Raw genomic sequence first — 26,635 nt, 5'->3', positions numbered from 1 at the left:
CTCTCTCATATTAAAAATGGATTTTGAGAAGGTTAGCAGGATCTATGTTATTGTTAAAAAACTGAATAGTTGATATATAAAATGTATAGCTGAGGAGTTTTCATATGTATTATTTCATTTGGCATTCAAATTAACTGTGATGATTTTTTTTTTAATTGAGGGAGAAAATGAGCCTCAGAATGGCTAAGTGATTTGCCCAAGGTCAAACATATCCAGAGGGGCAGTATCTAACACAAACCCAAGACTTTTGATTGCTAATCCCAAATTCTTTTTACAAATAATGCTTATCTAGTTAATATCTCATAGGGAAGGATTTAAGCAAAAACCCAGATCTATTTTCTGTTTTTCTGTCTACCATTAATTCATATGATTTACTAATTCATGTTAAGGATTTATGTCTTGATTCTGGCAGGACAACAAAGTACTGACTGTGAAAAGAGTTGAAATTAAAACATACTTGTAAAAATATGTTTTTATTACATACAACCAAAAGTCTTAACCAGGGAAAAAAATCTTAATCAGATTATTAGCTGTAACAATAGGGTCATTCTTTTGTTCTACTTGTAAGCATCAGACCTAGACTTATTTAAAAAATCTTACTTCCTTATAAGCTACCACTAACGTGTTATAGTACAATTATTCGATCAGTTCTTCTAGTTTATGATCTTCGAGAAGAATGACATTTAGGACTGGGAATAAAGACATGAACACACAGATACAGAGCAAGGCATATAGCCTTCATGTGTAACATTTGAAGGAAGGGACTTTGGCATCAGACAGGCTGTGCCTGGCTCTGACACTTCTTGGTCAGTGTCAGAAAAATTGGAAAAATTTTTTTCTTCAGCCTCAGTTTCTTCATCTATAAAATACAGATAATGATAACCTATGTAAAAAAAAAAAGGATTTTTGTCTGTGTATAAAGTGAAATAATGCATGAGACATGTTTAGCATAGTGTCTGGCCATAGAAAGGGCTCGATAAACTATACGTATACTCTGCAAGGCAGACTTTTCCACCCAGAAAAAAAGAAAGCAGCAGTACTTATGTAACATTAATATTTAAGGGCAGCTATTTGATAAATAAACAGCGCTTAGTAGGGTTATCATGAAACTTCCCAAAGTGCTCTCATACCCATTGTTTCATCAGAGTTTCCTCTCTGTATAGAGCACCCATTAGACCTGGGAGAATTAAAAAATAATTAGAAGACATGGTGCTTATTTTAAAGGTGGTTATAATGTTTGAGAGAATCTAATGATAAGCTGAAACACTCCACACAAGGGGACATGAAGCATACACGGTCAGCTGTGCTCTCCCAGGTAAACGAGAGGGTTGGATGAGTGCAGGGGTGGCCGTAAAGCCCACGAAGGAGGAAAGAAACCACTCTGGACACCTCTGGCTTGTCCTATTTCTCCAGATTTTGACATGATCTTGTTAAAACCATCCATCCTGCCATTGAAACTGAATGTTGTTTCATGTACTAATAAGTAGGCCAGGGAAGGAACAGATTTGGGAATCCTATTGTACACATATCATTCTCTTCTATTTCATGCTTTCAAACCCAAATAGAGCACCTAGGCAACGTGCCAAATTGTCCATGTTCTAGAATAAGACCCATTCTCTTCCCTAGTCCAAGTTGTAGCACCATAATAACTCCTGGGCTGTGGACAGTGACTCTGGATCTGGGCAGACGTCTCTAGATTGATTTAGTCATTCTGGAGTCAGTCATTTCCCATGAATATGTTCACTAGAACATCATAATGGAAAACTCCCAAACTTAAATGGAACAATTTAGCCAAGTTGGCATGGGTAAAACATATGATGGGAAAAACTGTATCCCGGCATCAGGGTCTCTACCACATGGGCCCTGGGTAGCCCTAGATTCCAGGACACTAAAGGCTCTTGAGTCAAGTAAGGGCAAACACCATGGTGTAGCCATGCAAGGCCAAAGAAGTGGGACACTAAGTAAGGTTGAAACTGCCACTGATGAAAACCAGCTGGCTGTGGAAATGTCTAGTTACCACGAGAAAAGCTCCACTTATTTAAAAAAGAAAAAGATTAGTTCTGTGTCCTTTTCACACGGAGTTGAAGAAACCACTTTATGGTGTCTTTCTGCTGAGTCCTTCTGTTTTGCATTTAAGAGAAAAGGAGTTGAACATCAGAGTGAGAACAATACTTGAAGTATCAGATTTGCATTTCATTAGCTCCCCATATGGAGTGCAGAACGTCTTGCTTTTGAAATTGTATATATTTATGCTGCTCAATCCCCAGAGGCTGTCTGGACCAAACACTAGCTCTAATTCATAACAATTTTGGTTTCTCTTCATGTGGCCCACAAAGAGACTTGAGACTTTAATGGCTAGTACTTAAGAAAATCTACCTGTCAACATCCTGCCTTGCACGTGGTCTGTGGGAGCAGACAAAAAAGCTGTACCTTTGGGGAAAGAGGAGAAGGGTACACGGCCCTCTGGGAGGCTTCTATAGGTTGCCAAAGAGTTCTTAGTATCATCTGTCATCCACAGATTGAGTCGCTAATCTCTGTAATTTAAGGACCCTACCAATCCTAACCTTTTAATTGCTTTTAAAGCTTGGCAGTGTTCTGGTGTGCAGGAGGGTGGCAACTTGTGAGACATCCACTTCGACTTTCTTTGCAAGGCAGGAAACAAACCAGCCATTTAAAACCAGTATTTAACTCCACCTTGCTCTACTCAGGTATTTCAAAAATTTGCCCAGAGAACTGGAACATCCAGGCATAATTAAACTAAGTTAAGGATGGATGGCTAGATCAACTTTAGCTCTGCTTCAGTGGATTTAAGCCAAACCCCTCTCCTTTAAAGTAGCCTTTTGTGGTTTACTACACCCCGGCTATCATGTTAAGTGAGCATCTGGAAAAAAAGAATGGCAGAACACTTCATAAAAGTGTATTTTAGGTGGGTTCTTTTTGCAATATAAGCCAGCTTCCAAGTTTCTTTCTTTCTTTCTTTCTTTTTTAACAGAAGGGAGAGGTCTGTTTTAGGGAATAAAGCAGAGTGAATCTTAAGTTGCCCCATGTCGCCTACATACACACAGCAGAGAAGTTGTTGCTGGCTCTTCCAGGGGCCTGACGAACAGGTCTCATTCTCGGGTACATCGTGTCCATTCTACTCACTTCTCAAGTCTGTCAAAGGCAGGGTCCCTGGTGGCTTGGAGCGTCACACCTTCCAGACAGCCTCTTTCTGGGCGCTGTGAGGGACGCTGGACTCTCATGCTGTGAGCACATAAAAAGGGCCTGTACTTCCTCCCCTGCTCGGCCCCTGGGATGAGAAGGCCTTTCCTTCCCGCTGCCTTCTCGGCTCCAGGCAAGGCTGTGGCAGGTGCCCCTGGCCAAAGGGTCCGTGAACTTTCGCGGTATGGGGGTAAGAAGAGCTTTTAAAGATAACCAAGTGCTGCAGACACGTGTGCATCACAATACTGCCCATGGAACATGCCACGGGCTTTCACTGCGGTGGAATCTGGTGTAATGACTGCGTGGCTGGTAATTAAATTCCTAGTCAGCAAGGTAAGACACAGAGAGGGTCGCCAGTCTTTGGGAATGAAATAAGCAGAAAAGAAGAAAGACACTAAGTGTGGAAAGGTAGGAAATCTTGACTTCAACTTGGAAACATTCCTACTCATTGTCCCCAGGCAGAAAAATCAGTCTCTAAATGCTAGTGACAGGTTTTGTCTCTCTCCAGTCTGTCCCTCATCAGGTCTGAGCTGGGCAATAGAAAGAGCTCCCTATCTGAGAGCAGCCTGTGCCTCCAACTCTGACCCCTCCAGCCTATCCTGCAAACCCGTCAGAGATCAGACTCAAAACCTCATTAAGACAGTGCTGTTCTCTGGAACAAACGGCACCAATTCCGGATCCCCCAGGTACACAAACGGGCCATTAACTGAGCAGCTGCCACATACAGGCACTCTGTCAGTGCTTCTCACACGCTGGGTCTCATTCTTACAAGCCCACTGCTTTCATTACTTCCATTTTATAAACTGACCCTGGGCTGACTCGGGCCCTGACAAAGGCACCAGGCCTGGATCTCAGGCCCTCCTGCCTGGTCTCATTTAATCCAAGTGATAATCGTCTGCTGCAATTACAGGGCTCTCGCTATAGCCCGGCCTGTACCCGCTCTGGTGCCTTTGCTCCTGCTGCACCCTTGGAACTGCCTCCGCTCCCCTGACTGTGTAACTGTTAATGGCCCTCGAGGCCCACTTTCTCAGGGAAACCCTGCTGCTGCCCCCTCGCCCCACCTTGGCTGGGCTCCCCGTCTCCTTCCAGCCAGACCAGTCTAAGGCCTGAACTGTTCACAGGTCATCTTGCCTGTGTCACTGTTCTCCAGTTAGCCATGCACTGCCAAAGGCAACAGTGCTACCTTAAGTCTCGGGACACCCTATGGCACCCAGCACAGTGCCAGGCAAATAAACACTCCAAAGCGATAACTCTAAGCAAAAAGTATCAAAGCAAAGTATCACAGCTCTCCCCTCCTTTAAGCCCCTGGCTCCTTTTGTGTGTACTCATGCATTGCCAACGAAAAGGGGAGAGTGAAAGCAAGGTAAACCAACCGCTGACTGGTTAAACAACTAAATAAAAACAAATTAGTTCCGCTTAATTTCTTTTACCTTTAGCCCTGTGCTTTCCTGATGAGAGAGTAAAACCACTGCCCACTGAGCAGACAAGCATGTGGTACTGAATCCTCTGTGGCAGAGAAGGTTTTAGGCCCTGATCAATAAGGCCCAATTACCATAAGGTTAACTGCATCTCAAAATCACCTTGTTATGCATAATACATTTTAAAATTATGCTCATTGTAATACTTATCCATTAAATTGGATATTAATAGATAATTTAACAGATATGAGGCAAGTTCTTAAAATTATCTTCTACAGAGTTCAGACACATTCACATTCTAAGTCACCTTAGCCTTTGACACTTTTGATGTAATGAGGGAATGATATACCACAATATGAAACAATTCCTCCAATAATGGGATGGGAAATTTGCCAGAAGGAGTTGTAACCTTATCTATAACTAGTGTAATTACCCTCGGTGGCATCTTGTACTGAGAATAATCTGTCTATGAGAAACTGGGTCACAGCTAGAGCACTTAAATTACTATAGAAATTCAGAGTGATAGCTCCCTTTGCCAAGCTGTTTTTAAAGTGCTCCTCTAGACTGCAAAAGTGCAAAATAGAGGGGGAAATTCTAGGGTTTTAAAAGAAAAACTTCGCCCAAATTTTCATTTAATTTTGCTATTAAGTAAACATTATTTGTAAAAAGAAGTTTTAACAAAACAAATTGTATAGACCATAGGAAAAAAATATGTAGCCCTTCAAAACTATTTTCAGTGGTGTCTTCCTGAACAAAAGTGGGGATAAACACAGGGCCCGGCCACTTACACAGTTTCCAGCCAGAGGCAGAAATTAAATGCTAACAGGATGGCTCATGTTACCTTACTAAGTTGTATTAAAATTCAGGGGTCTTACCAAACTTCAATTTCTCTTTCACTGAAAGAAACATTTGCTCCATAAAGTAATATATGTCTGGCTATCAATCAAACTTCTATGCTGCAAACCAAGCAGCGGTGCTGTGTTAAAAGAAACCTACTCTAAGACCATGTGAAAAATAAGAACTACTACAACTACTACTACTTTCCGTCTTTATTCTCCCTGAAAGTCACCTTATGCCAGCCTCGATACATATATAACATTCTTTCCAGAATGTAACCAATGTGACTTATACATAATGCCTCAAAGTTCAGGGTTCTTTATATTTTCCTTCCCTTCATCAGCACTCGGTATCTCTGTCTAATGTGAAAGTCCCTTTTAGAGAAAGAAGAAATTAGATTCAGAAAAACTACTTGAAGTGCCCAGGACAACCTGACACATTGCCTGAAGCTATAATCAGATTCCAGGTTCCCGAATTTCCTTTCTTCTTTTCAAGCTCCAAGGCCATGATGGTTCACTAATTATGAGAAATACTTCTGAAAGTGCTGAACTGGATGAATTAGTATTTCACTGAGGTTTGAGTTTTACATATTTTTTTAGTCATAAAAATGTTCACAAAGAGCATGAAATAATATAATCTTGAAGTATAAAAAGGTGACTTTAGAAAGCAAAATGAAACAAAGAGCCTTCATGCCTTCGTCGTGGACGCTGACTCTGTGACAGTGTTACTTCAATGGCTAAAGAATCTCTAAAGCCAAGAGGTATAAATAACAGTAAAGTACATTTTATAGGCTCTCTGGAAGAACAAAACAAAACATTGATTTGAGATGTTCTGCTCTTTAAGCTTTAGGAGTCTGTGGAAATTAAACTGCAAGAAAGTAGGCATCCAGCTGTGACATACTCCACGAGGGAAAGGAGGCACTAACGGTCCTCTTCATGTCAGACAGAAGAAACTCAGAGAACTGACCCTCAGCAGAGTCCAGGTAAAAGGATGAGTCCAAACATGTGGTTTGGAGCCACATGATAGAAAAGTTGGCCCTGATAGCCTCATCCATCGGAGGGCAGACAGCAGAAGCAAGAAGAATTACAATTCTACAGCCTGTGGAACGAAAACCATGTTCACAGAAAGACAGACAAAATGAAAAGGCAGAGGGCTATGTACCAGATGAAGGAACAAGATGAAACCCCAGAAGAACAATTAAATGAAGTGGAGATAGGCAACCTTCCAGAAAAAGAATTCAGAATAATGATAGTGAAGATGATACAGGACCTTGGAAAAAGAATGGAGGCAAAGATTGAGAAGATGCAAGAAATGTTTAAAAAAGACCTAGAAGAATTAAAGAACAAACAAACAGAGATGAACAATACAATAACTGAAATAAAAAAATACACTAGAAGGAATCAATAGCAGAATAACTGAGGCGGAAGAACAGATAAGTGACCTGGAAGACAGAATGTTGGAATTCACTGCCATGGAACAGAATAATGAAAAAAGAATGAAAAGAAATGAAGACAGCCTAAGAGACCTCTGGGACAACATTAAATGCAACAACATTCACATTATAGGGGTGCCAGAAGGAGAAGAGAGAAAGGACCTGAGAAAATATTTGAAGAGATTATAGTCGAAAACTTCCCTAATGTGGGAAAGGAATTAGCCACCCAAGTCCAGGAAGCGCAGAGAGTCCCAGGCAGAATAAGCCCAAGGAGAAACATGCTGAGACACATAGTAATCAAACTGACAAAAATTAAAGACAAAAATTACTAAAAGCAACAAGGGAAAAATGACAAATAACATACAAGGGAACTCCTATAATGTTAACAGCTTATTTCTCAGCAGAAACTCTACAAGCTAGAAGGGAGTAGCATGATATATTTAAAGTGATGAAAGGGAAGAACCTACAACCAAGATTACTCTACCTGGGAAGGATCTCATTCAGATTTGACAGAGAAATCAAAAGCTTTACAGACAAGCAAAAGCTAAGAGAATTCAGCACCACTAAAACAACTCTACAACAAATGGTAAAGGAAATTCTTTAGGCAGGAAACACAAGAGAAGAAAAGGACCTACAAAAACAAACCCAAAACAATTAAGAAAATGGTAATAGGGGGCTTTCCTGGTGGCCCAGTGGATAGGAATCTGCCTGCCAACACAGGGGACACGGGTTTGATCCCTGGTCCGGAAGATCCCACATGCTGCGGAGCAACTACTGAGCCTGCGTGCCACAACTACTGAAGCCCATGCATCTAGAGCCCGTGCTCTGCAGCAAGAGAGGCCACTGCAGTGAGAAGCCCGGGCACAGCAACAAAGAGTGGCCCCCACTCGGTGCAATTAGAGAAAGCCCATGTGCAGCAACAAAGATCCAACACAGCCAAAAATAAACAAAATAAAAATAAAAGTAATTTTTTTAAGAAAATAGTAATAGGAACATACATATCAATAATTACCTTAAATGTGAATGGATTAAATGCTCCAACCAAAAGACACAGGCTCGCTGAATGGGAATAAAAACAAGACCCATATACATGCTGTCTACAAGAGACCCACTTCAGACCTAGGGACACAAACTGACTGAAAGTGAGGGGATGGAAAAAGATATTGCATGCAAATGGAAATCAAAAGAAAGCTGGAGTAGCAATACTCATATCAGACAAAATAGACTTTAAAATAAAGAATGTTATAAGAGACAAGGAAGGACACTACATAATGTTCAAGGGATCAATCCAAGAAGAAGATATAACAATTATAAATATATATGCACCCAACACAGGAACACCTCAATACATAAGGCAAATGCTAACAGCTATAAAAGAGTAAATCGACAGTAACACAATAATAGTGGGGAACTTTAACACCTCACTTACACCAATGGACAGATCATCCAGACAGAAAATTAATAAGGAAACAGAAGCTTTAAATGACACAATAGACTAGATAGATTTAATTGATATTTATAGGACATTCCATCCGAAAACAGCAGATTACACTTTCTTCTCAAGTGCACATGGAACATTCTCCAGGATAGATCATATCTAGGGTCATAAATGGTAAATTTAAGAAAACTGAAATCATATCAAGCATCTTTTCCGATCACAATGCTATGAGATCAGAAATCAATTACAGGGAAGAAAACGTAAAAAACACAAACACATGGAGGTTAAACAATATACTACTAAATAACCAAGAGATCACTGAAGAAATCAAAAAATACCTAGAGAAAAATGACAATGAAAACATGATGACTCAAAACCTATGGGATGTAGCAAAAGCAGTTCTAAGAGGGAAGTTTGTATCAATACAATCCCACCTCAAGAAACAAGAAAAATCTCAAATAAACATTCTAATCTTACACCTAAAGGAACTAGAGAAAGAAAAACAAACAAAATGCCAAGTAGGTAGAAGGAAAGAAATCATAAAGATCAGAGCAGAAATAAATGAAATAGAAACAAAGAAAACAACAGCAAAGACCAATAAAACTAAAAGCTGGTTCTTTGAGAAGATAAGCAAAATTGATAAACCTTTAGCCAGACTCATCAAGAAAAAGAGGGAGAGGACTCAAATCAATAAAATTAGAACTGAAAAAGGAGAAGTTATAACGGACACTGCAGAAATACAAAGCATCGTAAGAGACTACTACAAGCAACTCTATGCCAATAAAATGGACAACCTGGAAGAAATGGACAAATTCTTAGAAAGGTATAACTTTCCAAGACTGAACTAGGAAGAAATAGAACACATGAACAGACGAATCACAAGTAATGAGATTGAAACTGTGATTAAAAATCTTCCAACAGGGGCTTCCCTGGTGGCGCAGTGGTTGGGAGTCTGCCTGACGATGCGGGGGACGCGGGTTCATGTCCCGGTCTGGGAGGATCCCACATGCCGTGGAGCAGCTGGGCCCGTGTGCCGTGGCCACTGGGCCTGCGCGTCCGGAGCCTGTGCTCCACAGCGGGAGGGGTCGCAGCAGTGAGAGGCCCACGTACCACAAAAAATATATATATATATATTAAAAAAATCTTCCAACAAACAAAAGTTCAGGACCAGATGGCTTCACAGGTGAATTTTATCAAACATTTAGAGAAAAGCTAACACCCATCCTTCTCAAACTCTTCCAAAAAATATCAGAGGAAGGAACACACCCAAACTCATTCTACAAGGCCACCATTACCCTGATACCAAAACCAGACAAAGATGTCACAAAGAAGGAAAACTACAGGACAATATCCCTGATGAACATAGATGCAAAAATCCTCATCAAAATACTGGCAAGCAGAATCCAACAACACATTAAAAGGATCATACACCATGATCAAGTGGAATTTAACCCAGGGATGCAAGGATTCTTCAATATACGCAAATCAATCAATGTGATACACGATAATAACAAATTGAAGGATAAAAACCATATGATCATTTCAATAGATGCAGAAAAAGCTTTTGCCAAAATTCAACACCCATTTATGATAAAAACCTCCAGAAAGTGAACATAGAGGGAACCTACCTCAACATAATAAAGGCCATATACAACAAACCTCACAGCAAACATCATTCTCAATGGTGAAAAACTGAAAGCATTTCCTCTAAGATCAGGATCAAGACAAGGATGTCCACTCTCACCACTATTATTCAACATAGTTTTGGAAGTCCTAGCCACAGCAATCAGAGAAAAAGAAATAAAAGGAATACAAATTGGAAAAAAAGAAGTAAAACTTTCACTGTTTGCAGATTACTGTACATAGATAATCCTAAAGATGCCACTGGAAAACTACTAGAGCTAATCAATGAATTTGGTAAAGTTGCAGGATACAAAATTAATGCACAGACATCTCTTGCATTCCTATACACTAACAATGAAAGATCAGAAAAAGAAATTAAGGAAACAATCCCATTCACCATTACAACAAAAAGAATAAAATACCTAGGAATAAACCTACCTAAGGAGACAAAAGACTTGTACCCAGAAAACTATAAGACACTGATGAAAGAAATGAAAGATGACACAAACAGATGGAGAGATATACCATGTTCTTGGATTAGAAGAATCAATATTGTGAAAATGGCTATACTACCCAAAGCAATCTACAGATTCAATGCAATCCCTATCAAATTACCAATGGCATTTTTCACAGAACTAGAACAAAAAAATCTTAAAATTTGTAAGGAGACACAAAAGACCCCAAATAGCTAAAGCAATCTTGAGGGAAAAAAATGAAGGAAATCAGGCTCCCTGACTTCAGACTACACTACAAAGCTACAGTAAACAAGACAATATGGTACTGGCACAAAAACAGAAATATAGATCAATGGAACAGGATAGAAAGTACAGAGATAAACCCACACACCTATGGTCAACTAATCTATGACAAAGGAGGCAAGGATATGCAATGGAGAAAATACAGCCTCTTCAATAAGAGTGCTGGGAAAACTGGACAGCTACATGTAAAAGAATGAAATTAGAACCCTCCTTAACACCATACACAAAAAGAAACTCAAAATGGATTGAAGACCTAAGTGTAAGACCAGGTACTATAAAACTCTAAGAGGAAAACATGAAGAACATGCTTTGACATAAATCACAGCAAGATCTTTTTTGACCCACCTCCTAGAGTAATGGAAATAAAAACAAAAATAAACAAGTGGGACCTAATGAAACTTAAAAGCTTTTGCACAGCGAAGGAAACTATAAACAAGATGAAAGGACAACCCTCAGAATGGGAGAAAATATTTGCAAATGAATCAATGGACAAAGGATTCATCTCCAAAATATATAAACAGCTCATGCAGCTCAATATTAAAAAAACAAACAACCCAATTAGAATATGGGCAGAAGGGCTTCCCTGGTGGTGCAGTGGTTGAGAGTCCGCCTGCCAATGCAGGGGACAAGGGTTCGTGACCTGGTCCGGGAGGATCCCACATGCCGCGGAGCGGCTGGGCCCGTGACCCATGGCCACTGAGCCTGCGCGTCCGGAGCCTGTGCTCCGCAACGGGAGAGGCCGCAACAGTGAGAGGCCTGTGTACCGCAAAAAAACAAAAAAACCCAAAAAAAACCAAATGGGTAGAAGACCTAAATAGACATTTCTCCAAAGAAGACATACAGATGGCCAAGAAGCACATGAAAAGCTGCTCAACATCACTAATTATTAGAGAAATGCAAATTAAAACTACAATGAGGTATCACCTCACACTGGTTAGAATGGGCATCATCAGAAAATCTACAAACAACAAATGCTGGAGATGGGGTGGAGAAAAGGGAACCCTCTTGCACTGCTGGTGGGAATGTAAATTGATACAGCCACTATGGAGAACAGTATGGAGGTTCCTTAAAAAACTAAAAATAGAATTACCATATGATCCAGCAATCCCAGTACTGGGCATATACCCAGAGAAAACCATAATTCAAAAAGACACACATGGTACTTCCCTAGTGGCACACTGGTTAAGAATCCACCTGCCAATACAGGGGACACAGGTTCACGCCCCGGTCTGGGAAGATCCCACGTGCCACAGAGCAACTAAGCCCATGCGCCACAACTACTGAGCCTGCACTCTAGAGCCCATGAGCCACAACTACTGAAGCCCATGTGCCTAGAGCCTGTGCTCCGCAACAAGAAAAGCCACTGCAATGAGAAGCCCATGCACCACAACGAAGAGTAGCCCCTGTTCGCCACAACTAGAGAAAGCCCACGTGTAGCAGTGAAGACCCAACACAGCCAAAAATAAAAAATATAAATAAATAAAATTTATAAAAAAAAAAAACACACAAAAAGACACATGCACTCCAATGTTCATTGCAGCACTATTTACAATAGCCAGGTCATGGAAGCAACCTCAATACCCATCAACAGATGAATGGATAAAGAAGATGTGGTACATATATACAATGGAATATTACTCAGCCATAAAAAGGAATGAAATTGGGTCATTTGTAGAGACGCAGATGGACCTAGAAACTTCACTCATACAGAGTGAAGTAAGTCAGAAAGAGTCAGTCAGATGGACCTAGAAACTTCACCCATACAGAGTGAAGTAAGTCAGAAAGAGAAAACAAATATCATATATTAACGCATATATGTGGAATCTAGAAAAATGGTACAGATGAACTTGTTTGCAAGGCAGAAATAGAGACACAGATGTAGAGAACAAACGTATAGACACCAAGCGGGGAAAGCAGGGGCGGGGGGTGGTAAGATGAATTGGGAGATTGGGATTGACATATATACACTAATATGTTTAAAACAGATAACTAATAAAAACCTGCTGTATAAAAAAATTAAATTAAATTAGAAAAAAAAAGAAAGTTGGTCCTACCAGAAATGTTTAGACAACATCAACAATACCTCGATAGAAGGATGTTGCAATTCTGAGCTCTCCGACCATCAATCACCGAAAGCTCTCTGACTTTAAGTTTGGAGCCCAGTGTGTCATCAATGGCATCTGCTTCTTTCTATAAGGAGCATGAAAGAAATCCATCAAAGTCAAACAGGGACATTCCAACTTCAGATACACAGTTTTCCTTTATATTTGCTGTACACACACACACACACACACACACACACACACACACACACACACACACACACACACACACACACACACACACACACACACACACACACACACACACACACGCAAAGCCGAGACGGTAAGCAGGGGAATGTATGCAGGTGGTGGAATTGAAACAAAGGCTAAAATGTAGTTGACAAAGGAAAATAAGGATAGCTGACCACCCACATTTGAAAAAGCATTATGTGGAAGAACAAAGTGCTTCTAAGTTGAAGATGCATAAGTTATTAATGAACGGTACCCTCCTTTTGTCCCCCAAATCCCTATGGAGAGCAGACAGAAGGACTGTCACTATGAATCAAGCTCAGCTGAAACGTGCCACTGCTGGTCCAGCCATTTACAGGGCCCATTCACCCCAGAACCATTTGCATCCTGAACACTCAGAAAGCTGAACAATAAAACCTCCCAAACGTCTTCATGTGCAACAGGAAGCTCTGAAGCCCAGATGGTACCTTCCATTACCCTGGAGCCTGATGGACAACAGGGAGGGCGCAGTTCAAGGCGTTGGTTCAATTTACCTCGATTAACAATAAAACACTACTTACACACTCTACTGCTGTACAGAGAGCTGTAAGCAATGAGGGCCAGTCATAATTTATGGTGGAAGAGGCATAAAACAATTATACATAAAATACTGTTTGAGTAAACTGGGCATCAAGGTGAAAACATAGATTGACTTGATAAATAGCAAGTTTGATTTTGTTAAAGGTCAGGCTCAATTTAAAAAACAGATCATGCCATTAAAAAATGAAAGAAGTGAAAGCAGACATAGAGAATGGACGTGCAAGATCGGGATTGACATATGTGCACTGCCATGTATAAAACAAATAGCTAGTGAGAACCTTCTGTATAGCGCAGGGAGCTCAGCTCGGTGCCCTGTGGTGACCTAGATGGGCAGGATGGGGTCGCGGGGGTGGGGGGTGGGGGGTGGTGGTGGAAGGCAGGTCTAAGAGGGGGGGATATGGGGATATATGTATATGTATAGCTAATTCACTTCGTTATACAGCAGAAACTAACACAACATTGTAAAGCAACTATACCCCAATTTAAAAAATAAAAAAGATTAAAAAATAGGGAACTCTGGCCAAAAAAAAAAAAAAAAAGTAAGGAAACCAAAGAGTTCTAGAACTGGATAACAGTTTAGGAAACAAAGACAACATGGAGTTTATAATAAGAGGCACCATGTGACCAAACTTTAACTGTTTCGTATTGTGCTAAGATTTCAGGCATACCTCTCAATATTCAGTTAAGAGTTGAAACCCAATGTGAAATTAAGTAGGCATTGTATTACACTCTCAGAAAAAAAAAAAAAAAAACCTAGGAAAACCAAGACATTTCGAGCTTATAGTAAGCCAAGGAGTTACATTAAGCAAAGTGTGGGTTTTAGCTCACTTACCTGCTTGGAGTTACTGTTCACAAAGAAATCCTACAGCCATGGCAGAGGCATGGAAAAGGCAAATCAGATACATGCAGTTCAGAAATCACAGCAACCAATGGGGGAAGGTCAAGGAAATCAGTGACAGGGTAAGAGATGATTTTATGCTCCCAGGAGCAGCAATGAGAGTTGATGAAGATGAGAGTCTGGCTGAAGATACATTGAAGAGCAGGGTACTAAGCGTTCAGGGTAAAGAGAGAAGATGGCATGTGCTGTACACAATTTTCAATGGTGGCAAATCAAATTCAGAAACGAAAGGGCTTTAAAACACCCCCAAAAGACTCAAAGTGGTGAAGGAACAAATCCTCTTTGAAAGGACCACTGGGCTCCATGTATTCAACATGAAGCAGATTTCACGGTTTTCCCTTGAAGCAGAAAATATCAATCAACTCTATCAACCTGAGGGAAATACTCCCATTGTCATGTGCTACCAGCAAAATATGCTTTTTTGACGGGATGGAATAATCTCCTATCTTCTTGTGTCACTAGGAAGGATTAAGAAAAGAAAAAGACAAGTTCAACAATATAGGTCAGTAAAACCAACACTCAGTACTCCCCAAGAGTCCAAACAATGTCTGTGGGCGCTCTGGGTAGGTATGCGGAAAAAGACAGAACTTGCAATTAAGAGACAATAAGTGATTCATGTGCTGTGCAGCCATTGGTGGTCCTGTCCACACTGCCTTGGGGCTGTTCATGCGTATAAGGTCAACAGCCTCTGTTGAAAATAGTTCATAGAAAAGACCTGGAGTGAAGAAGGGAAAGAGGAAGCAGTAATTGACACGTTATGAGAAAGTCACAGCTTTCTTTGCATATTTTTGCCGTGATGGCATGAATAAAGCTTCGGTGTGCAAAACACACCCCAGTTTTTGGGCCAACTACTTACACAATCAGCGTTTACTTAGCAGATTCCTTAAGGCCTCACTGGTCCCGGCAGCACTGCCAAGGCCAATTTTACACAGATGAGCTATTTCACATCATTCTTCGAATGGGAAACAAAATGTATCCTCCCCTTGCTCCACCCATACAAGGGGGGATTACTTTTCTGGAATGGCGTTTAAAAAATAAAGTGATAACCACATGAAACTTTTCTTTCCTCTGATGTCACAGTTTTCTTTTGTCCCTGTTGTAACTGTCAAGTTTTTTACACTGAAAATCCTTAGCACTCTTTCCCTGTAACAGCAGTTTCTCCTTTCAAGGGCAGAAAAAACTGGTGAAGTGAACTCCATGAGGTCATCTTATCCTACTTTTCTCTCTTAAAGAGACAAGTTGCAAGTTGAATTTAGACCCTGCTCTGCCTGTCTGGCCTTCAAGGAAGAAACTTGTATGAAGGTGTCTGGCAACTCATTCTCCCTAAGTTCCCACTGTCTGGAAATTAATCTCTACTGTAGTGGCCTATGGAACCAGGCCACAAGCATTTACTAAGGATGTGACTTGGGGCTCAGTTTCACTATCTGTAAAATGAAGTAAACAACTGGATATTTACTGTATTAAATGTGATATGCATGTAAAGCATTTTGTACAGTACCTGTCACATATTTATGAGCTCCATACTTGGAAGCTATCACACACTACAATTATTCTATCTTTCAAGCCAATGATCAAGTCCATTTTTTTGCCTATTGCCCTACTTTTCAGTTGAGTTGAAGCACAGCTGGTCAAGATCTCCCTCTTGTAACCAGCAGCAGCACTAAGTGTAACAGTTAATAGCTAAGTAATGTATCTTATCTTTTGAGAGGTGAGGATGAAGAATGCCATATGAGAGTTAGGTTAATTGGAGATCTTGAGAATCCCCTATTTTAAGAGTCCTTTAATCATCACATTTAAAATAAAATCACAAAGCTTATTAGATGGGGAATGTTAAAAATACTGATGCTCCCAGGACTATTTCAAATAAGTTAACATTCTTTTTGAAACTTTAAATTATTCACTAATTGGCTTGGGCCAAACATGATAGAATTGCCTACATTTGGCTCCACCTAACAGGATGTCTGATTTTTCCAGTTGATTTTTGGTGTAGGGCTTAGGGTTTGGAAAATAAGTAGGAAGTTGGGGCTTGCATTTTCAGGAGCCAGTGCTGATAAGTTCCTATAAATAGGGTTTCACCATGAAATAACGACTCGACATTTCATAGACAATGACAACCTTTATATGGATGGTTCTTAATCTTTTTGAGGTTGAGATCCCATTGTAAATCTGATAAAAGCTGGAGATCCCTCTCCAGAGAAACGCACACACTAATATTTATATAAAACCCTGTATTTGATTAACTATTACCATGTTGTCCAGCTATATAGAACCTGTACCTTATACTTTGGTACTAAGAAAAACCACTATTTACAATTTTTATCTCCTGTCTTCATATGCCATGACTAAGGACAAAGCTTGTTGAAATCAATGTCCTAAATCACATTATTTTTCAATGTAAAACCTAGATATACAGAATAACAAAAAACATAAAGAAAATAAAAAAAGAAATTTCTTTGGCCATTCATAAAAATTCAGAAGATACCACTGACTATACCAAATGGGACCCCAAGAATGACTTGTATATGACATGTTAGTGGAGAGTTGGATTCTGGAGCCTAGGATAGTTATCCTTTGTAACTATTCAAAGCAGAGAGGCTTTGAAATGTTATATCACGTTCTGATAATAGGACCTAGAAAGAAGGGGTGTCCCCAGGCAAAGAGTGGGGAAGAGGAATGGAGATAACCAGCTGTTCATTTGTTGCTCCAGAGATATGTGTGCCTTTAGGTCAATGTAGTACCTTTAGCTCATTTTCTCTCTGTCCAAATTGCATGAATAGGGAGAATGAATTTATAACATCTTGAGATGAAAATTTCCCACAAAACAAATATGAATGTTGTTTAATTGTAACTGAGATAGTACTACTGTGCAATGTGCTACATTATGTATTAAAATAAGTCTCTTGTGGCTGGCCTAGAGATCATGTATAGTACAGTTTCAATGAGGAAAAGAGGTTCTGAGATTCAAGACATTGACTTTCAAATGCACTTTTGTAATGTGAGCAGGGGAATAACTGTATGCTATTAAATTCCATTTCATGTGGCACATAAGCTTACATAATCGGCTCACACCTTTGATATCCACACTGGAAAAAAAAAGAATCCTGAATAGAAATGATCTTGTTCTTAAAACTGGAGTTAAAGAAAATCCTTTACAAAGTCTAACCTTCATAATCAATAAAGCCATCAATAAGAACAAAGTGAAACTGAGAATTATGCCACTTGTACACCTGTCTGGACACTGAATACATACTGAGCCATATTTTTATTATCTGTGACATAGGAATAATACTCACCTCAAAGAGTTGGTGTGAAGATTAAATGAACAAATAAGTATCAGTTCCTTGAGAACTAAAAATTATGGTTGATGAGATTGGGGCTGTATATATTATATTCAGCACCAAAAATGTAATGGATACTTAATATTGATTATCATCTTTTAGTCTATATTCTGGTTATTTACAGATTTTCCTCATCTCTGCTTTTATAGTATAAGCTGCATTATAGACGTGTGCAATAGTTTAACACATTTGTGTCCCTTGACATACTTTATATGCAAAGCAGACAATAAAAATATCTGTTGTTTTTAATGATTCAATATTTCTCATATCAACAGGGCACATCTTGTGTGTGTGTGTGTACATTTACTTATATCAAACCTCTCCTACATGTCATTAATCAGTGTTCACCTAAATTATACTAATCTGAAGCTTGAAATTTTTTTCAAAATCTTACTCTGTGTAGTGTTCCTGTTGCATGCACACAGACAATGGTATTCATGGGTTCTTTGTCTCTCTGAGAAATTTACTTGGCCACACAACTGGCTGAAATCCAGAGAGTTTGACCAGGGTTTTATAACTCTGGAGGGAAGAAAGAGGAGAAATCATTGAAAAAAAGGGTTCCCGGTATTCATTTGGGAGTAGAAAAGAGAGCAATTCAAGTGTAACAATAATTATATAGAGCATTGCCAAGACTAAAATGAAAATGCATAGGTCTTGACGTTGCCATTAGTTATGAGACATGGGGACACAATGACAGGCACCCCGTTTCCTTTAGTCTATCCTATGTGTTCCTACTAGTCTGTCTTCATCTTTCGATTTTCTGTCTCTCAACATTCAATAAACTCAATGGAATGGCTCAAATTACCTTCATTTGGGAAACACATTTATGGTTTAAAAATTCTCAGCTCATGTTCTTACACCAAGAGGGGAGACCTACTTGAGTCAAGCTGAGTGGGTGTGCTGAAATTTTTCTCCAGGAAGTACTACTGCAAATGTCACAAATGATTCTACTTAACCAGTCTACTACTTAGTGTTAAGTGCAACCGAAATGTTCTGGTTTATCCTGACTGGCATGACTACTGATTATTTAAACAGCAGTTGGTTGCTAGGAGACAATTACCCAATTGCTAGGCTTTCTGCAACCCTGTCTCCTGGAGCTCTTGAGAACTGTCCACATATTTGTCCCAGAGCATTTTGGCAGCATCCTTCTGCACCTTCTGCTGAAAGCCAGTTAATTATGAGTCATGTAAACTTGGGTCTTTCAACCATCTGCCTTCATAATAAATGCAACCCACGAGCTCAGACTTGAATAGCATCATTTGGAATAACTGCTGTTTTTCCCTTCCTTTTACTTACTTCTCTAAGTTCCCAAACCTTCATCTTAGGCAACTAGAATGGACCAGTATTAGTGACTGAAACTGAAGTAGGAAATCAGCAGGACGTGTAATTAGGTCAGAAGATTATTTGAATCTACCAGGAAACTGGCTATGTCCTAACGTCCTACTTCATGTTAAGGCCCAGAGGAAACTATCGTGGGACGGGAGAGAGAGGAGGCCTGTTGTGGCCATTCAGGAATGAATCTGGTCCAAGTACCTGCCATACAAGAGCTCTCAACACATCTTTTGTTTGTCCCCTGAGAGATAAGTTATCTTGCTTTCAACTGGACAACGTCCTATCTTCTTTTTCTTCATTTTCCTTTATTTGGCATTTATGATATTGTACAAGTTTGCTGTCATACTTTTGGGAGGGGTCCCAGCTGAGTGCTCCTATCTTACAGTCATTCTGCCATGGCAGGCAACCACCTGCATTTTTGTACTTTATTAAAATAGCATTAAGGGCACTGCAGAGAAATATTCTCTCACTTAAGGGAAAATATTCTGGCTCAAAGATGTACTACTTTTTCTTTTCAATTTTAGTTGCATCAAAGGCCATTTTGAAAAAGAAAACCCTCAGCTGTTTTTTCTCCCCAGCCTCAGTCCATCTTCTCCCTTGGTGATTGGCAGTTCTGTTTTGAGACACTCTTTCTTGGGAACCAAGCCAAGCCTAAGCAGACTAGGAAGTCTGCTGCTCGTCTGAGGATGCTCCACCCTGGGAATGATTCACACGGGAGTTAAGGGCCTCCCAGCAAAACCCAAGGAAAGCCCCTACGCAGATGCCTGGCATCTGCCTGTTCCTGTTCCTTAAGACACCCTCTGCTCTCATCATTTCTCTCCCTCAGTCACACTTTGAACTTTTCTCCTTACACTCTGAGACTCACTTTTTCCCTCCCAGACTTCCGATTGACTGTTGAAGACCTCAATCCACCTCTTGCTTGTACTTCTGAGACTCTCTGTACCAAGCCACTTTGCTGTGAACTCTACTAAGATGCCCTCTCGAGGGGTGAGAGGTACCGCACAGATGTGACCAAGCTCACTAAGTGACGCTGACTACTTGGCCAGGTTAGTAAGCACCAAATCAAACTGCATGTTCTCATACTATCATGTTGCTCACTTTTCAGAGGCTCCTTGGGTCCTATTTGTTCCACTGCCATCCCCACACTTGCTCAGCCTTCACAGCCCCACTTCTGAGTCGATCGTGTTCAGGACAGAGCAAAAACTTCTTTCTAGGTTCTATCTAGCTGCCAACTTATAGTCACTTACCAACCCCCATACTTCAAAAGGTTCCATTTATTTCAAATAAGCAGTCCACTTCTGATAATAACCATTTGAGATATAAATATTATAACTAAAATAGCTTCAGAAACAAACACTGTGGTGTGACACTACAAGTTAGGTAACTCTCCTACTATTTTCCCCTGGTGGCCCCTTTGACTAAGCACAAGTGACAATAAGATACAGAGCTCCTTCCACCAACGGAGACAGTGTTGTGGAAAGACACCAGAGCATGAAGCTCCCTGACAAGGAGCTTGTATACCTTCAACATGTACACACACATGCGTGCGCACACACACACACACACATAAACTGACAGGAACCTAAACACACATGCAGACCCACACACAATGCTGTCTGCAGGAACATAATAGGCTAGACCAAACAGCCTAGAATTAAGATGCCTAACATATCATGGTTATGGCAGATGGCCCAGGGATCATGCACAAGAACATGACTCCTTAATTATTTTAGCATCTGGAGGGCACATGCTCTTACCTGCTGTCTTTGGTAAGCAGAGAAAGTTCTTTCTAGGTCTTCAAGATCTAGAACTTTGAAGACTTTTGTATCATCAATTTCAGTCCACACTGTTCCTTCCAGTTTGTTCTGCAAACATCAAGTTAAGAAGCGCTGGGGTTTATAGTTAGACACAAAAAGAATAGATGTAGTTATTTTTTTTACAAAGTGCTGCTATCCCAAATTTTTCACTCTACCGGATGCTCAGAATGAGCTGGCTTCAAAAATCGGGTCCCTTGTTTCAGAAGCTTTATCACTTGAATATCTGAGCTAGTGAGAATCCTGAATCCACACTAGGAAATGAAATCACTGGACAGCCAGGGTGGCCCGATCAGAGACAACACAGAGCACTGCTAGTGCTATCCGTTAGAGGGAAAGTTGGAACAAATGGCTCACCTCAGGCAGCTTAGACCAGTTGAAGGATTTCAGGGCGTTTGTGGGCTGAGGAGTGTTCTTCTTCTTGAGTGCCAGACCCAGGGGGGCACCAGGAGGTGGCATGACTCCTCCCAAGGGAGGAGGCCCTGGGGGAGGGGGAGGGCCCCCTGGGGGGAGGGGAGGGGGTGGAGGAGGAAGCGCTCCACCAGGCAGAGGCGGGGGTGGTGGGGGAGGGAGGAGGGGTCCGGGCACAGAAGAAGGAAAGGGCCCCCCGGGGGCTCCAGGCGATGCTCCACCGGGGAGTGAAGCGCAGACGGCCCTCTGAAAAATAAAAATAGGAAAAGAGGAGATGAACAGAAGAACTAAATTCACTGGATGATTTTTAAGGTCTGAAACTTTGCCTAACATGTGTATTATGGAGAAATTCACACATCTGAGAATGTGGGCTTAAAGGCGCAGTAAGTTGAGTGGCCTCGTGTGTGACACTCTAGGGCTCGTTTGCAAAGGGTTCACGTGTCTCTCACTTCTGGTACCATCCTCCAGTTTGGTTTTCATGAAATCAGTTTTCATGTTAAGAAGCTAATGTGATTTCCTTGCTCTTGTGAGAGTATCTGTATTGGAGAACAAATGCACACCTCCAACCACCTCTGCTAACGTGCACGGTAAGCAGAGGGAACAGGTTGCACCACCACCGTGATGGGTCAGGAGACGGTTCAGGCTCTATTGCCCCCAGCAGAGCTGTCTACTTAAGGAGGGGGGCTCTGGGATAAGGAGGCCTCAGCAGCTGCCAGCCATGGGAGATCCAGCCTGGGGCCCGTGAGCTCACCCTGCTGAGCTCGTGGAGCTGGGCCGTGAGGTCTGCCACCTGCTGCTTCACTTGCTTGTGCTCAGTGGTCTCCTTTTCAAGTTTCTCTTTCATTTTATTCAAGGTCTGCATCATCTCTTCCTTCTCCTGGGTCTTGGCATCGCATTCTCGCTCTTTCTTTTCCAGTTTCTGTTGTAACTCGTTGTGCTCTACACATGAAAACAACTGCACATGAAAACGGTGAACTCTTCAAAGCTGAAGCATTTTCTCTAAACAGAAGATCGATTGAGGGTGATTGTGAGGCTCTTTATTATGATTTATAAAATCATTCCTCTTCTCCATCAAAGGGAGCAACTCATGGGCTCAATGGTGCTCGTGCTTGGAGGGGGCTTCAGATGAACAACTTTATCAACTACATTCTGTAAAAGGCTGAAGAGGCCCTCCGGTCACAGTTCCAAAGATGGAACACAGGCGTGAGCAACTATTTGTGGAGGTGAATGGCGCCTGCTTGGTATTTAATTTAGAATCCTGTCCTAGAAATGGCCCTTTAGTCACACTAGGGAAAATGACTATTAACAGGGCCTCTTTTCACAAGTTAGAAATGAGAACTAGACAAGTCCAGTGTTCATTAGCTGGGTTTGCTGGCTCAGGTCCCACTAGCAGAGGGGCTGAAAGGGAGGATCCTGCCCTGGGAGGAAGTGCTGCTGCCGGACCCAGGGTTTGTCCCAGTGTGGAGTCATTGCTCCCACTGCCCTCGGAGGGCCCCTTGGACTTGAAGTGTTTTATGGCTGGCAAACAATTATTAAAACTTGCGAAAGCAAATGTTATTATCTCATCAAAACACCTTAAGGGTTTTAAGTTAAGTAGTACCTGCTGAGCATGAGAATCACGATAATACGCGGAGAAAAATATTAGCTCTCAGCTGTAGTTGCACTCACTCCCCCAATCCCGCGATAACGGAACAAGGCATCCCGTTTAGCATAACGCTTACTTATGTTGCCAACACACCTCCTGACTCTAGCACTTACAGGAGTAATACTCTTTGGAAAAGAGGACTAATGAAGTTTAGCCTGCAGATTTTCGTTTCAAATACTTGGCCCCAATCCCTAGTCTTTTTATACCAATAAACCCACTAGAGATAGAACCTACTGGGGCAGAGCTATACAGAGCTGGTCTCTATTTCTGAATTTGATAACATTTAAATTCTTGCTTTCTCTGTCTTTTACTTTCTCTCTTCTTAGTTCTCTAAAATCAGAGTTTGCAGAGAAGGGTTCAAGTCGCTAAAATCCTTGGATTTTACCAGCCTTGGAGTTTACCAGCCTTGAAGTTAAGATAACCGCCAACCCGCTTCTACCACTCTGTGGATGCTTCCCTGACTTCTTCAGCGACATCTAAAAACTACCCCACTGCATCCCACTTTCCTTCTTCTATCTCTGTTTCATTCCTCTTTGACAATGTAAGACCTGACTTCCTATTATCGGTCATTAGCCTTTGACAAATCTGGCCAAGCCTCAGAACCACCTGAGAAATTTTGACATTTCAGGACTCACAGACCACATTCCAGGTAGTCTGTTCTATAGATCAGGGGCAGGGCTTAGGAACCTGTGGTTTTCAAATGCTCCTTAGAGGATTCTGATAAAGTGCCCGGTATGGGAAGCTCCAGCCTAAAGGATTATCTCCACAAATAGTCTCCATTTGCTAAGCTTTTATTCAGTACTTACTGGGTATCCGGCACTACAGAGAATTCTCCCCAGATATTCTCCACCTTTCAGGTCCATAGTACTTCCTGTCTCCTCACAGCCTCCACCCTCTGAGAAATTCATCAACAGGTACCCTATTTAATAGAACTTTGCTACTTGACACTTCCAGAGAAGAATGAATTTTACCGACAATATCTCCTTTTTTGCACTCTATGCATGACCTCACTTTAAACCATCCTATTCCTCCAGCTGATCTGGGCCATTTCCTCTTGTACCCCTCAACTGCCTAAATGCTACAAAACTTTCTACCATTTACTAGGCAGCTAATAAATGCCAGGTACTATGCTAAAGTCCTAATATTTGTCATTTACTCTTCACAACAACCCTGTGAGTTAGATGTAATCTTCACTTTGCAGAGGCAAAGACTGGAGGGGTAAAGGACATGACTTAGCCTACCCACACAGTCAGTCAGGGGCAGAGCTGAGACCCAGACCCAGAGCCCAGCACCGTGCCTGCCCCGTGCAGCCATTCAGTACATACCCACTGCATGAAGGACTGAAATGACTCCAAAGCTTATGTCCTAAGTACTCTCTTCAACTTGCACACCTGAGTCTCCATGCTCTAGGGTATATCCCTAAAGTACCACTCACTGACCATCTTCTCGGGTATAATTCTCTCTTTACCCTAACTTGTTGTCAGTGTCTCTATTCTTTCTATAGCAGTTTCTGGAATTAATTTATAAAAATGTATGTGCAACCTCACTTATTTGAGACCTATCTGAATTCATATGAGGAACCCACAATATAACAGAACTTCATATTCGGTATTTTCTGATATCAGTGGTGAGCCTGCTTTTCTGCTCAATGGACAAAACGTGATGAGAGGAAAGGAAATGCTTCAGCATCTCTTGGACCATATTTTCAACACACTGAATACTATGGTGAGTGCTACTGTATGTCACTGGCTGTGAATGAGTCACTTGGACAGGGAAAAGGAAGTCAGTTAACCAGCATAGTGAAAGAGTAGTGGCCGGGAGTATGACTGTTTTCTCAAAGGGTCCAACTTTAATTTGCTAATATTTTGAAGGAGGGGAAGAGTTATACTTATTCTGTGAGTGGTTTGGCATGGTGACAGGCACAAATGACCGCCCCCCCCCCAAGTCATTTGATGCTGAGAGTTGATAGCAAAGACATATTGAGATACTCACCAATGGCTGGTCTGTTAATGTTTCACAACATGTACATCTCTAATGGTCAGGGATTTTCTGCACGATTTCTCTTTTTATAACTGGTGCCAAATTAAGGTCACGTGGAGAAATGGGCTGCTGAAACCAAGTTGCCTGTGCTTCTCTTTCAAAATTCTGGGTAATCCCTGGTGTCCCTGATTATAGTTCTTAAAATCTAGTGTGCTTTAAAGAGCAGTTATGGGGAAGGCTGGGATGAACGGTAGTTAAGAAAATTTGAATCAATGAATATTGAACAGTAAATGCTTCAAAAATGCTTCCAAAAATGAACGGTGGTTTAGAAAATTTGAATTAATGAACATTGAACAGTGAATGCTTCAAAAAATGATTATAATGAAAGGATAAAATACTTGGGAATCAACATGACAACTAAGATAGTCTGATTCAAGAAAAACCAGGCAAAATGCCCTGAAAACATGGGGGAGGGGAAAGGCTGTTTATACACCAAAGTCAATGAGAAGCATTAATGCAAATTTCTAAAATATACAGTAAGGAGAGTTGTCCAATAACCAGTAACATGACCTCTTCTCTTGTCAGGACCTCATCATTTACCTTTTCTCATTTTTTCTGCTTGTTCTTTCCACTGCTTAACTTCATTTTCATTAACCAACCTGTATGATAGTTAAAGGAGCATTCATTACAAAAAGTGTAAAAGGCCCACTGCTAAATGCATGCTCTCTAGGTAGAAAAACTGTTTAATGCAGAGAAAGTCCTCAGCATGCCTGAAACCCATTTTAAACCCAGATGTTACATATATATATATTACATGTATACATATAGGAACTCATATCTGACCTCTAGAACATTTCAGTTCTCCCAGCTGCTATTTTGAAGTAGGATAATACAAATGTCTTATACTGGTGCTATTATCTCAAGGGTAGCAAAATAAGAAGAAACTTACATCCGTACGACATTTTTAATATTAAAGTTTTCCAAGGGCGTGGAGTCAGGGTCCTGACCTTTGTCATTCTGGATAACTATTTGCTGTATAATTCTATCTAGGAGTAGCCAGTACTGAACGGTGTTGCCACTTCTCTTGTCTAAAAAAGAAAAGAACAGTGGAGATACTTCAACTGGTTTCAAAACTTGAACGAATATTTTTCAACAGTGGTCACCCGCCAGAGCCACAAAACCAGACAGATGTTTACAACCCTTCCCAACGTTTCTGGAATTCTGACACACAATGACCATTTACGTGATTGAGAGGCACTTTCTGCCCCCTTCTAAATGTGTTGTAAGGCATATATTTATTTTTAAAATCAAAGCGAGTTATAATTCATTTCATTTTGAGAACTTCACAACACCCCTTAAGCTGTGCAGAGACACACTGGGCTGTCACAAAACTAAGGTTTGGAATCCCTGGTGTGCACCCAACCTAAGCCACACTGTTCAGAAGACAGAGCCCTTTGGATGATGTCCAAACATTCACAAACACATGCGTTAAGTCACAAACACACTCACAAGGCATTTGGAGGCAGTGGTGCAGGATGGACATGAAGTGAGGGTAAGCTTCACTGTGGGTCAGCCTCTTCCTGGTCAGCTCAAACATCTGAGTAGCACTTTTTGTGTCTATGTGAACCTGTTTCATA

General features: G+C 41.0%; 1 protein-coding gene across 4 annotated transcripts in view; it reads right to left on the bottom strand.

Moving 5' to 3' along the window:
• DAAM1 (dishevelled associated activator of morphogenesis 1) overlaps nt 1-26,635 on the bottom strand; it is a 223,745-nt gene that overhangs the window by 31,748 nt on the left and 165,362 nt on the right. For 3 of the 4 annotated variants that reach the window (XM_060294862.1, XM_060294861.1, XM_060294863.1), the window contains exons 10-17: nt 26,508-26,625; nt 25,948-26,086; nt 25,599-25,657; nt 22,125-22,312; nt 21,320-21,619; nt 20,906-21,013; nt 14,413-14,442; nt 12,791-12,897 (exon numbers count right to left, since the gene is read on the bottom strand). In XM_060294862.1, coding sequence (XP_060150845.1) covers nt 12,791-12,897; nt 14,413-14,442; nt 20,906-21,013; nt 21,320-21,619; nt 22,125-22,312; nt 25,599-25,657; nt 25,948-26,086; nt 26,508-26,625 — 1,049 coding nt within the window. The remainder of the gene's footprint in view (nt 1-12,790; nt 12,898-14,412; nt 14,443-20,905; nt 21,014-21,319; nt 21,620-22,124; nt 22,313-25,598; nt 25,658-25,947; nt 26,087-26,507; nt 26,626-26,635) is intronic. The other variant, XM_070044972.1, reaches the window with a different exon arrangement.

This window comes from Globicephala melas, chromosome 2 (genome assembly GCF_963455315.2).
Source record: "Globicephala melas chromosome 2, mGloMel1.2, whole genome shotgun sequence".
NCBI classification, from domain to species: domain Eukaryota; kingdom Metazoa; phylum Chordata; class Mammalia; order Artiodactyla; family Delphinidae; genus Globicephala; species Globicephala melas.
The sequence above is the reverse complement of the archived record's forward strand: the minus strand, read 5'-3'. Positions and strand labels throughout refer to the sequence as shown.